The sequence below is a fragment of the Euprymna scolopes genome, chromosome 6 (genome assembly GCF_053919585.1).
Source record: "Euprymna scolopes isolate OS-2025 chromosome 6, ASM5391958v1, whole genome shotgun sequence".
NCBI classification, from domain to species: Eukaryota; Metazoa; Mollusca; class Cephalopoda; order Sepiida; family Sepiolidae; genus Euprymna; species Euprymna scolopes.
The window spans coordinates 5,057,501-5,072,500 of NC_136487.1; the positions used below are offsets into that span (position 1 = coordinate 5,057,501).

At 34.3% G+C, this 15,000-nt stretch overlaps 1 protein-coding gene across 1 annotated transcript in view; it reads right to left on the reverse strand.

Annotated features, from left to right (window-relative positions):
- The window catches only part of LOC145277475 (protein APCDD1-like), a 337,756-nt gene that overhangs the window by 53,082 nt on the left and 269,674 nt on the right, over nt 1–15,000 (reverse strand). Inside the window, exon 3 of the mRNA XM_080128839.1 lies at nt 10,694–11,228. Coding sequence (XP_079984965.1) covers nt 10,694–11,228 — 535 coding nt within the window. The remainder of the gene's footprint in view (nt 1–10,693; nt 11,229–15,000) is intronic.

The following is a 15,000-nucleotide window of genomic DNA, read 5'->3' on the forward strand; positions in this document are numbered from 1 at the left end:
CACTTGTGCCACCCTCGTCTCCACTGACCCTCAAACCGCATCGAATACCTTGTCAAACACCAACGAACAATGATCGTTCGCGTTCTACGCTCGAATTTATAGCATCATTCCTCTTAAACTATTGTTCCTCCGTGTTCGCAAATATTTCACCACGTGAAATATTTTTTTTTTTTTGCCTTCTCGGACGAATAGAAAGTTAAATTATTGCCGTATATATATTTTTTTTTGCCTGTATCAATTGCAGCATATTCCACCCGAACCATTAATGTTGGGGGTCAGCGGTTGACAGGTGGAAGCTATCATCGTCTAGGAAGTAACGTGATGCTAGCGTCGTTGTGAAATTTATACTTTCCATATGTATTTATGTATGTATGTATGCATATATATATATATTTAAATTATATATATACATATATTATACACATATATGTTTATATATACATACATGTGTATATGTATATATATATATATATGTTTGTGTGTGTATGTATATTATTTCTTGTATCGACATAACATTTTATATTTCTATTTTAGTATATACTTAAAGACTGCTTAAATGTGAGTAGAGCTAGGTAGTAAGCTGTGAAAATATACATGGCAATTAACTTACAGAAAATTTTCTGCATTTTATCTTGTGAGAATTTGTCAGGTTATATTGCAATATTCTGTAATGATGGCTATATATAGCGCATAAACAGTTGAAGCCGAAATTATTGGCATTCTTTCAATTTTTACGTTTTTTGGAAAAAAAATTTTTTTCACTAATTATTTTTATTAAAATGTTGATGAACATTTATATCGACCATCTACAGATCACCTGAAGCACTTTTAGTTTATTATAAAATATTCCAAATAAATATTATTAGTGAAAACAAAAAACAGACGAATTCAAATTTATTGGCACCAATGATTTTTATCATAGAATTCACGATATTTTATGCAAAATAGTACTTGGTTGTTATGATTTGGGTATTGCATAATCTTCTAGAACGTTCCAAAGCATTCTATACATAACGTGCATTAGTCAATCCTTCACTTTATCAATAACAACAGACTGCAAAGATGGATAAATTTAAGGAACACAGTTTCAATATTAGACAGAAAATATTGGATGCGGACATGAAAGGTAGTGGATACAAATCCATTTCTAAGCGTTTTGAAGTTCCTGTGTCAACAGTGAGAAACATTATCAAGAAGTATGGTGTTTTCAATACGATTCAAAACTTGACGGGTTGAGGCCGTAAAAAGAAACTTTCCCGCAGAACGCTACGAGTCATTCGAGAAGTGGAAAAGGATCCGAAAACTACTGGTAAGAAAGTAGTCTAACAATTGAGCGATCAAGGTATTGAAATTTCTGTTTCGACATTTAGGAGGGCACTGAAGTCACACGGGATTCAGGGGTACAGACCAAGGAAGATTCATCTCCTCTCCAAAAAACATGTTAAAGCCCATGTTTGCACGGGAGTTTATTGACAAGCATTCAACTTTTTGGGGTTCAGTTTTAGTGTCAGATGAGACTAAAATTGAATATTTTGGCAGCAGAGATGTGTCATTTGTGTGGCGGAAGAAAGGAGAAGCCTTCAACCCAAAGAATACAGCCCCTACGGTGAAGTATGGTGGAGGAAACAATGACACTGAAAAGCTTGTCACTGTGGATGGCATCATGAGGCAAGATCAATACATTAAAATATTGACTGAAAATCTTTTGCAGAAGTCCTTAGTCTTGGAACCAACTAGGTCTTCCAACAGGACAATGATCCAAAAACATACGGCCAAATCGGTGAAGAAATGACTTTTGGATAAAAAATAAACGTCTTGAAGTGGCCAAGTCAAAGTCCGGACTTGAATCCAATGGAAAACTTGTGAGCTGTGGTGAAGGCGAACGTGAAAAGTAGGAAACCGAGGAACCTGAGGGAATTAGAAGATACCGCCACGGAAGAATGGTTTAATATTCCTGTTGAGGTGTGTAGGAATTTAGTAATGTCGTATAGAAAACGTCTGGAAGCTGTTATTAAAACAAATGCTTTGCTAGTGGCTATTGATAAAAGGTGCCAATAAATTTGAATTCGTCTGTTTTTGTTATCATTAATAATATTTATTTTGAATATTTTATAATAAACAAAAAGTGCTTCAGGAGATATGTCGATCTATCGATATAAACGTTCATCAACATTTTAATAAAAATAATTAATGAAAAATGATTTTTTCTCCCAAAAACGTCAAAATTGAAAGGGTGTCAATAATTTCGGCTTTAGTTATATATGTGTGTGTCTGGTCACGGATAGGCTCCTATATGGTTGACTATTATAGAAAACTGATCACATATAATGATAGAAGATTATCGAGACACAGGAATGGGCATGTTTGATCTGGCATAATTATGATTCATTAAAATTGTGGGGTCTTCGTACGCGCCTCGCCCACAAAATATGGTAATAACAAAATTATAAATTAAAATAACGTTTATAAGTGTTTTTGATATAAATGTACATGATAATACTTTGATAAGTATTTTTTAACTTAAATAGGGATGGTATAATAAAATTGTGGGGGCTGCGTTCGCGCCTGGCCTCCATAGAATGGAAATAGGCACAAACTTAAATAAAGACTTTTCACATCTATCTGTGTAAGTATACTTTGATAATTATGCTTCAGTTTGAAGAAATATGGTAAAATAAAATTATGGAGTGTTCGTTCGCGCCTGACCTCCATAGAATTGAAATATGTCTCAAAGTTTAACAAGATTTTTTTAATATAGATCAACAGAATATTGCTATAAGTGCTTCAGTGTGAACAGATATGGTATAATAAATTACGGGGTTTATCTATTTTATTTTTACTTTCATCATATTTTGCTTTGGTTTTGATAGCCCCAAATTCGAAGCTATCTCTTTACAACCCTTCCTTTCCATATATATATATATATATATATATATATATATATATATATATATGTGTGTGTGTGTGTGTGTGTGTGTGTGTGTGTGTGCGTGTGTTCAGTTTTGATAGACTTTTAGATACCCACTGTAAGAGCGCCTGCGTGGGATTTTTGTGGCAAGAGTTGCCCAAATACCAACCACACCTTTTCTTAGTCGGTGTTGTTAAATATCAGTGACAAATTGGGGTTCATGACCACTGGAGGTAATGCTGAGATAAGCGGAGTGCATTTACAGCGCCTAGAATTCCCAGATCATAACTCATCTGGTACTAGTCAGGCTCAACATTGGTTACCTTCGGTGATCTGACAAGAACCGGTGTGTCATCGTAATTATGCCATATATATATATATATATATATATATATATATATATATATATATATATATATATATATATATGTGTGTGTGTGTGTGTGTGTGTGTGTGTGTGTGTGTGTGAAAATATTTTTATTCACTTATATTTTCTTTTTATATATACTAATCGTTATTTAAGTAGCTCAATATGATTACAGAGCATATAATAAATAAATGACAAAATTTATTAATTAATTCATAGTACAAATTGAATTAATAAAGGAATGATATAAAATTGAATGACATTAAAACTATTTCAATATTATTTATAAAGATAAGAAAAAATAATGGTAAAATAAATATAAAAGTCGGAAAATATATATTAAAGGGAAATTACTCTGTTAAGATTAAAATTTAATAAGTTGAATTATCGAGGTTTCGCTTAAGGTAAACAGTATGATAACATACTTCTAAGAGAATTCTTTAACGAACTATATGGAAATAAAATAATATGCAAACAAATAGATATATATTTTTAATTTTATATAAGAAATAGATACCTTTTACAATATGTCCAAATTGTTTTTAAGAACTGGCTCAATAATGTTATGTTTCCGGTATCAGAACAGTTCAACTGACTTGATCTATGTAAAAAACACAAAATCAGTAGATTATCCTGTTTTCTTTATTTTCATTTTTTTTTTCTGACGAATGCCTATATTTTCCCGTTCTGTCTTACGCACATTTCGCAATCCGTAACGAACCATAATTTTTAGAGGTATTATCGGCTGCTTTTTATAAACGATCATTTACAAATTACCAAAAAGGATGCACCTTACCTAGTGATATTAACTCAAGTAACAGCATTTATCTGGATACTTCAACAAACTGGATGAATTACTATCCTGAAATTCGTTAATACCAAAAAACTTTGAGAAAGATACATTAGAATATAAAGAACTAGTAAATTTAGGAGAGGAAAATTAACATTCTTCTCTTCATTATAAACGATATGCTTGCAGAATAAAATGAGAACTTTGGTTTAATACTCGGATATGGATGTTTCTGATATAAAGATAACGTGCTAGCCTTAAAAAGAGCTTGGTACACACACACATATTATATATATATATATATATATATATATATATATATATAATATTTTAAAAATAATATATATATATACTGATTATTATGCAAATATAAGTATAATAAACAGACTATATACAAGCTCTGTTCTCAAGTGAGCACTCTTTAATAATCACACGGGGTCCATTAGATTTGCTTCTAAGATACCAATATATATAATCATTATATATATATATATATATATATATATATATATATATACAGAGTATATTAAGGGGTTCGTTTCAATAATTTTTAAATAGAAAAGGTAGGCTTTTAATATCAATGTCAAAACGAGACAAACACTCAACTCTGAAATAATATTAGAATTAGTATGGATTCTTTAAAGTGATTGCAAGAGATTAATTGACTTACAAGCAAAATAATTATGCAACGATGGACTTGAAATTAAAATATGTTAACGGTCGAAAACATTTCAAGGATATATATATATATATATATATATATATATATATATATATATATATATATATATATATATAACACGGAAATTACATAATTACATAATTTTCATAATGTAATTTCCGTGTTATATTTTTATGTTATTGCTCTGTTTACCACATTGAGCTCTCATACCCGGATTTCCTCCTGGAATTATTCAATTATAACACTATATATATATATATATATATATATATATATATATATATATATATATACTCCGGTTTGATTGAAACAAGTGGCTATTTGTAGCAGCGGGATGTGAGCATGTTTATATAACAATAAACAAGTATATATATATATATATATATATATGTATATATATATATATATATATATATATATATATATATATATATATAGAGAGAGAGAGAGAGAGAGAGAGAGAGATAAAGAAATAGAAACCAGGGTCGTTTTGAAAGCAATTCCCTCTAACTTTCCCAAAGATAAAGAGCTACGAACACAGGAGTATTACCACTAAAACAAGGTACCTTTTTTTACACCAGAATCCCTAATGCACTTTTGCCAGGAATTCCACGGCGCATCACTGCTTCTGACGCACGTTCTTTCCAGAGAGTTCTTTCTTAGAGTCTAATACTGTCACTATCTCCAACAGACAGGTGATATATATATATATATATATATATATATATATATATATATATATATATATATATATATATATATGGATTTAAATAAAATATACGAGAATTTCTCGAGAGCTCTTTCGGCTATAATCTCGTCAGGAGAAATCGATAGCATACAAAAACAATATTACTGGCGAAATTAAAGAGAACTACGGGGGAATGTAAATGTGCCAGAAATAAGAAAAAAAAAACGATTAAAAGAAATATTGAATCTGAAATTACGTTTAAAGGCGATTAAAACTAAACCTTGGCACAATGAGGGGAAAGGGGGAAAATGGGGGGGGGGAGAACGGGCCAAAGTTCCCCAAAGAGAAATAATGTTTTCGTTGTCTCGTTTCGCCGGCATAAAGAAGGTTTAGAGACAGACTCCAAAATCTTTGAATGGTTTTTGGAGTCTGATCTGTGTACACCTCGAACCACTCTATTTTATATTTTTCAGCACAGCATGAATTGTCAACCAAATGCTGGCCAATGGCAGAGTCCGAGGCTACGGAAGGAGGAAGACTATCAGATCCTACCCTCCCCTGTCTGATTTTAGATGGAACGTGCTGGTTTATACGAGTTAGCAAATTCAAAGATGTTCGCCTAACATAGCCAACATCGCACTGGCATTTAAACTGATGAACAATATTACTAATTTGGGTATAAGACAAACTATTTTTGCGAAAAGAAGGAAAAGCAGGTCTCGTAATATATACCAAACGCAAGAAAACAAAGTAGAAGCACTTATAAACACTTCTAACACTCTGTTTTGACAATTTAATACTCTTATCCCCAATCCACGGTAATTTTAAATAAACCGGGCACTTCGCAGGTCCAAACCTTTTAGGGGATTTGAAATCATCAACCTTCTTGTCAATGCAGTCTTCAATAAGGTCTAAGGGATAACCATTATGATAAATATTTCGTTGATCTTATCAAGTTCGGAGTCTAACTATTAAGTGAACGTATCATGAAAGCTTTATGTACCACCGTATTAATTAAATCGACCTTGCGTGATTTGGGTACAAAGGACGATCAGTTCACATAGAAGCCAGTAAAAGTGGGCTTCCTATAAATGGCAGTGAGAAAGTCGCCCTCCCCTTGAACGTTCAACAAGAACATCCAAGAAGGGAAGAGAATTGTCCTTCTCACTTTCCATAGTGAACTTAAGAGCCCCATGCAACCTAAAAAAGATAACGCTTCACTTTGCGATGAAAACATAGCAAAAATGTCGTCAACATATCTGAAATATGTGGTGGGTTTTGTTGCAGAATTAAACAAAACGGATTTGTAATAACCGACAAAAATATCAGCGAAAATTGGGGCCAACGGACTCCCCATTGAAACCCCGTCGACCTGACAATACATAATGTCACCAAAGCTAAACTCCACTGATTTGGTGCACATTAAAATTAGTTCAGTGAATATCTCTTTGGAAACGCGTGAAGAAGTCAGGCGACCATAATAGAGCGCGTCAATGCAAATATGTATAGTCTCATTATCGCTATATCCCATTCCCTATCTCAGACGGTTACATTCCCGAAACGTTTCCCAGACCAGCAAGACCAGCATGCCTCACTTCTAGATCTATTTCTTACAACAGTTCCCGATGATTGTACCACAAATGCCCACAGCCCACTCGGGAAGTCTGATCACGCTGTGATAATGGTAGAAATCACCCTAAATTATCGCCCTAAAACTGAAGATCCACTACTCAAAACAACGAGATATTACAAAAAGGCCGACTGGGAAGCCATCAGGGAACTCATCAGAGGTGCTCCATGGAAAAAATCTTTTATCTCCCAGCTGAACAGTGTGCAAATAAGACCAATGAATGGTTAAAAACTGCAATGGAAGCACGCGTTCCCACATAGAAATTCTATAGCAAACCCCACTCTCCTCAATGGTTACCTCTGCTTGTGCAACTGCTATTGCTCAAAGGAAGCATGTGTTCCACAGATTCAATCGACATAAGTCTAGTTCAAACAGACAGAAGTATATAGAGGCCAGAAATAATTGTAAGAAAGTAATAACGACAGCTAAGACAGATTACACTGAAACTACCAGGAAACGCATTAAAGCACAGAAATTAGGAACCCGTGATTTTTGGAAAATCTATAACAGTGAAGTATATAATGGGCAGTGAACGATTCCCCGCTATCAAACAATCATGGGGTTGGTTGCGCGGCAACCGACAAGGCAAATCTGCTTGCCAGTTGGTTTGCCTCAAACTCCATACTGGACCCGGCACACCACTCCCTTCCCCGACTTTCCTTAGCAGACAGACGCCACACTAGACGATTTGAAAATCCCCCTTCTCAGGTGCATGGTATCATAAAACACCTAGACACCTCAAAACCATGTGGACCAGATCTCATCCCGGCTGTGCTAATAAAAAATGCTCTGCTAAGATTGCTCCAGTTCTCTCAAAACTTTACATTAAATGCCTTAACGAATCTTGCTTTCCCGACTGCTGGAAAACCGCTTCTGTAGTACCAGTCTTCATGAATTCTGGTGAAAGATCTGGCCCATTAAAGTATCGTCCCATTAGCCTCCTCCCACATTTAGCCACAATATTTGAGTCCTTAGTTAATCAAGCTCTAGTCCAAGACCTAACAGCTGCTAAACTCCTGACCGACAAAAAATATGGATTCAGACAAGCCCGTTCAACAACAGATATCTTGACTGTAGTCTCTGAATTTATATACCGTTCACTGGACAAAACAGGGGAGGGTAGAGCGGTAGCCCTTGATATATCTAAGGCTTTTGACAGGGTATAGCACAATGGTCTTCTAAGGAAAATTAGATCATATGGTATCACTAGAAGGATACACAATGTAATTAAATCCTTCTTAAGTAAGAGAAAAATCCAAGTTGTCCTCGACGGTTGTACATCTAAACAATATGACATAAATGCGGGAGTACCCCAGGGGTCTATCCTTGGACCTTTATTGTTGCTGATATTCATAAATGACCTCCCTGGTAAAATTGTTTCGGAGACGGGTATATTTGCCGATGACATCACTCTCTATAACAGGCATGAGGGGAAAACAAATGAACACATATCTAAGGAAATGGCAGAATCACTAGAGGATGACCTCCAATCTGTAGTGGAATGGGGACAAAAATGGATGATCACATTTAATGCTGCCAAAACTAAGCTTGTTTCCTTCAATAACTACAAGAAACGTTTTCTACCACCAATAGCAATGGCTAAGAATACACTGCCTGAAAGTACTTCCTTTAAACTCCTCGGCCTTATGTTTACAGGGAACATGAACTAGAATATATACATTGAGAACATTGCCAAGACTGTTGCAAAGAAGGTGGGCTCTCTCTACTGTGCTAGAAAATTAGTTACGGCTGAAAGTATCCTGTACCTCTATACGGCCACCATTCGCTCATGTATGAAGTATTGCTGTTACATTTGGGCTGGTGCCTCTGCTGCTTATCTCTCACTCCTGGACAGGGTTCAAAAGAGAGTCTCCAACCTGATAGGTCCTGATCTGTCATCTAAGCTTCAGCCTCTGTCCCATCGACGAAATTTTGCATCCCTCTGCCTGTTCTACAAGTATTTTAATTGTGAATGCTCTGACGAACTGCAAGCACTTGTACCTCCTCGACGTGATTACTCCCGACAAACCCGACAAGTAACTAAGTCCCACCCGTTTACAGTAGAGATCCCTAGGTGCAAGAAAGCCTTTTACTCCAATAGTTTCTTCCCCAGAACTGCAAGTCTTTGGAACTCCGTTCCGAGATACTGCTTTCTCAACTGTACTGATATGCAAAAGTTCGAGTGTCATATGAACAAACACCTTTCTACTCATCTCCCTTCATAATGCCCACGCAAATTCTCCCCGTTAGTAATCCCCTACTTCAAAGTGGCACTTGCCTTGTATGGGGGTGAAGATTGAAAAAAAAAAGACTAGAGACATCGAAAGAACACATGAAGGATTCGAATCCAACTCACGTAGACATTCGACAAACCGAAAAGAATCAGGAATACAGTGCGTGTTGTATAATTTACGCACCGGCTGAAAAATTTCGACAAGCCACTGAGCCAAAGAATGTTGAGCTGAACCTATCATAGTTTCAGTGGCACACCTTGATTATGGATTTTAGGGAGACCATACAATCTGCGACGTTGTGATCCATAGGGTCATAGTCATCTCGTCCCCGGATTCTTTTTTTTTTTACAATTTTTATACAAATTTTGTACCTCCAAACACTTATTTACACAAATAAATATATATATATATATATATATATATATATATTTATATAATATAAAGCTGGATCTGTGTGTGTGTGTGTGTGTGTGTGTGTGTGTGTGTGTGTGTGTGTGTGTGTGTCTGGTCACGAATAGGCTCCTGTATGGTTGACTATTTTAAAAAACTGATTACATATAATGATAGAAGATGTATCGAGACACAGGAATGGGTATGTTTGATCTAGAAGGACGGTGGTTCATTATAATTGTGGAGTCGGCGTTCGCGCCTGGTCCACAAAGTATGGAAATAAAAAATTTAAAAATGAAAAAAAAAAACGTTTACAAGTTTTTTTATATAGATGTACATAATAATACTTTGATAAGTATGTTTTAACTTAAATAGGGATGGTATAATAAAATTGTGTGGTCTGCGTTCGCACCTGGCCTCCATAGAATAGAAATAGGCACAAACTTTAATAAAGACTTTTCATATGTATCTACGTAAGTGTACTTTGATAATTATGTTTCAGTTTGAACAAATATGGTATAATAAAATTATGGAGTGTTCGTTCGCGCCTGACCTCCATAGAATGGAAATATGTCACAAAGTTTAACAAGGTTTTATAATATAGATCCACAGAATATTGTGATAAGTGTTTACAGGGGAAAATGTATGGTAGAATAAATTATGGGGTTTAACTATTTTATTTTTACTTTCATCATATTTTGCTTTGGTTTTGATACCCCCAAATTCGAAGCTATCTCTTTATAACCCTTCCTTTTCATAACCTATTATACTTTAATAAATCAGAGTCCATTTTCTGTACGCTGTTTTTGAACCCAGTCCACGACGGGTACTTTTGCTATTATATATATATATATCATCTGTCTGTTGCAGATATTGTTTCATTCATGTACATTTATATTGTAATATTGTTCACAATTTACGTATATTTTTCTCTTCTGCTTTTATTTTTCATGTCCGCATAAAATAAATGTTAAAAAATACTTAATGGCAAATCTGAATCTTACCTCCGCTTTTTTTAATGCTGGTTGATAATCTGTTGGTCGATAAAAATGTTTTCGAACAGTATTATCTAAATGTATCGCTCCAGTGAAAAGCTCCGAAGTCTCCATAATGCGATAGCCACGAAAGATGGTTCGTCTTTCAAGTTTAAGTAACTGGAATTCATTCATAGTCCATCCGAACCGGTCGGTGCAGTCTTTGATTGCATGTGACGCCGTTTTAAGAATACCGTATTGATGGAAAGGTTTCCAATGGAGTTTACCTAGGTACGGACACGACTGGATTGCTCGGCGTCGAAGATCCCAGGCAGCGTCGGAACTATAGGGAAGAACACGAACGTTGTTTAAATGATACCGGGTATCCGTTCCCCCCTGGACCAACATTGACCACCGTTGTGCTTTCAGTCGACCTTTAGCCATTATGACGTAGAGAGGTGTCGAGCACTCGGCATCTTTGTAGTAAAATTGTTCCACAGAAAAATTATTTCTTTGGAAACGGTATTTGCGAATCACAAATTCGGGGCCCGGAAGTACTTCGCACCTGAAATGAACAAAAAAGAAAAAAGAAATATTAACTGTATTATCATTCATCTAAAGAAGCTGACATATGCGAGCCCTACCCATATCCACATAAGTCTTACTATAAATAAGTGTATCCTCATTTCAGCCGTTTTATGACAAAGACCAATGTCTATATACAAATACGAAAATATTTAGTTTTATATATATATTCCTTTGTCAAAATAGATTCTTAATTCGAATATATGTGTCCATATGTTGTTTTTTTCAGAATTTAATGTTTAACCACCAAACTTATATATAGCTCTATTCTTAAATATTGAGCTTTTCCTTTTTGGCTAGGATCACCTTGAAGGCATTACTTTAAGTAATATCTATCAGCATTTTTCATCTGAATTCTATCAGTGTCTTATCTCGATTATATATATATATATATATATATATATATATATATATATATAAAAGTGACCCTTTCTCGTCTCTAAAGAGTTAAAACTTGATATATAAAGTATCTGCACGTGTAACACATTTTCTCCTAAACAAAACAACACTACAGCTTTATTTTATTGGTAGAAATCATGAGTTGGACAGCAGCGCATCGCAGATCTCGCGCGTTGAACATTGTTTCACTTTCGGACATGATAGAAGACTCCTATCGCTTTTGGAATTTGTACACAACTAGCCAACTAGTAGATGGTCTGCAACAAAAATAATTAAAAAAAAAAAAAAGCAAACGAGTTTTCATCAAACGAAAATAGAATCATGTGATCTTTTTTTAGGGCGACAATTTTATCATTCCACGCTGTATATTAGATACAATTTAATAATCGGTAGAGAATTAGTTCTATAACAATAAATAAGAAAACGGCATGAATTAAAATATAATATTTAAACGTATTTTATGGCCCGGCAATGCCTGATGGCTTGCTAGTATATATATATATATATATATATGTGTGTGTGTGTGTGTGTGTGTGTGTTTGTGTGTGTGTGTGTGTGTGTGTGTGTTTGTGTGTGTGTTATAATAAAGAGGTAATCCTGTCTGTCTATTTGTTTAGTTCACACTTTGCTACATATATACAAAAAGTACATTATTTCACAAATTAATTTTCATACTGAAAACGACCTCCAATACACATTAATTCGATTATCATTTCTATATATACTATTTATTCAAGGGAAACTTGCATTAAAGAGGTTACATAATTCACAGATTACATTAAAAAATCTGTTTTTTATAATAAACTCTATCTTATTTATAGTTATTATTTATAGATTTATTTTAATTGTCCTTTTTATAAATATTATTAAAAATTAATTTATTTAAATTATATTTAATTTAATGTATTATTAGTCAACATCAGCTGTGTTTAAAAACTGAAGTAAGTTTTATTTAAGCAATCAGAATCATTTCCTCTTTAAGTTATGAGAGTTATTTCATATTTCAGAGTTAGGATAGGTATCGTAAATAATATGTGACTAAACCTTTCATCCGGCAATATATTTTGATCTGGCGACGCTAAATATATATATATATATATATATATATATATATATATATATATATATATATATATATATATATATATATACTAGCAGAAGTACCCGTCGTTTACTGGGTTCAAAAAGAGACTATTTATGAAAGTATGATAGGTTTGTAGGAAGGCTTGTAAATTTGGGTTGAATTAGGAGGTATCAAAACCAAAGCAAAATATGATGAAAGTAAAAATAAAATAGATAAACCCCATGATTTATTATGCCTTACATGTTCACACTGAAACACTTATCACAATATTCTGTGGATCTATATTAAAAAAACCTTGTTAAACTTTGTGACATATTTCCATTCTATGGAGGTCATGTGCGAACGAACACCCAATAATTTTATTATACCATATTTGTTCAAGCTAAAAAATAATTATCAAAGTATACTTACGCAGATAGATAGGAAAAGTCTTTATTAAAGTTTGTGCATAGAGGCCAGGTGCGAACGCAGACCCCACAATTTTATTATACCACCCCTATTTAAGTTAAAACATACTTATCAAAGTATTCTTATGCGCATCTATATCAAAAACACTTGTAAACGTTTTTTTTAATTTTTAAATTTTTTATTTCCATACTTTGTGGACCAGGCGCGAACGAAGACGCCACAGTGTTAATTAACCACTGTTCTACCAGATCAAACATACCCATTCCTGTGTCTCGATACATCTTTTATTATTATATGTAATCAGTTTTTAAAATAGTCAACCATATAGGAGCCTATTCGTGACCAGACACACACACACAGACATTCAGCTTTATATTATACTAGCGGGGGGTACCCGGCGAAACCCGGGTGTTTTGAGGTGTGTATGGTTTTGGGTAAAATAAAAAAAAGTTTTGGTAGGTGAGTATGAGGATCGAACCCTTGAGGCAAAGTTGGAAATTAAAGTGTTAAAAAAAAACATACGACGCTAACCACTGGGCCACCGCGACATACAAAGAAGCATGTTTGAATTTATTTATTTAATTATTGACAGGTAGCAGCAATAAAAGTTAACTGCTGTTTCTATTTGACCTAATTACTGAGGTCAAATAGAACAGTTAACTTGGGTTTGACTGGTTTTTTCCCCAACATATGTTGGGGAGGGGGAAACCAGCTCCCCATTTTCCAGACTGATTAGCAACTATCTGATATAAGAGGACTTTGTCCCCACATTGATCAAAGCTGATTGCTTCTGGACGTTTCCTGGCGCGATTCCGAGGAACGTTGTTCGTTGTTAACTTTGAATTAGTTTCGCTTTTTATACGAAAAAGCCCAATCAACACGTGAGAATCCAAAATAGCAATAATTTTGTAAAAGTCGGTGTAAATAAATCTATACGCTATGCGCTTTCCTAAATCCTAGATATTATTATATAAGACCTATATAAACAGTTGTAAGCGATCGTAACGAACCCGGGAGCATGTACGAAAGAAGTCTTTGCGAGACATACACAAAATGGTCACACGCATGTTGCCTTTTATATATATGGATAGAAGGCTAGCGAGGGGTACCCGGCGTTGCCCGGGTGCTTGGGGGGGGGTAAAAAAAGTAAGTATTAGGATCGAACCCGAATCCGAACCCTTGAGGCAAAGTTGTAAATTAAAGTGTAAAAGAAAGTGCGATGTTAGCCATTGCCCCACCGCGAGATGCTAATGGAAACACGTTGGAATTTATTTCATTAGTTGGATTTAGCAGGTGCCCGTTTTAATGAGTTAATGAGGTCAAGTGCCCGTTTTAATGAGTTAATGAGGTCAAGCTGAACGCTTTTTTCTCCACCCCCAAGATGTTATAGGAAAAAGACTAACCCACATGCGGCGAGCGACAAATATTGAATATTTATCTTCCCGAAATCGACCAAATTAAATAGACAGGCGAGCTTCGTTGTTAACTGTGAGATATTACGATTTATAAAAAAAAAGTTTTAAAAAGTTGTGAAGCGAGCGACCGCTTCTCTGGAAGAAGATTTTTGTAGACACACAGAAAAAGCGAACACACATACATACATTTTCGCTTTTATATTTATATATATATATATATATATATATATATATATATATATGTGTGTGTGTGTGTGTGTGTGTGTGTGTGTGTGTACTATTATTATTATCATTATTATTATTATTATATTAAAATTCGGTTATGTTCATATATCAATAAAATCAAAGTCAATATTAATTTACTCAGTTAATTAAGCTTTATGATTAGCGGTTTTCATAATGCAGCATGCAACAACAAATATAAATTCAGTATTTCCTTGTGTTAC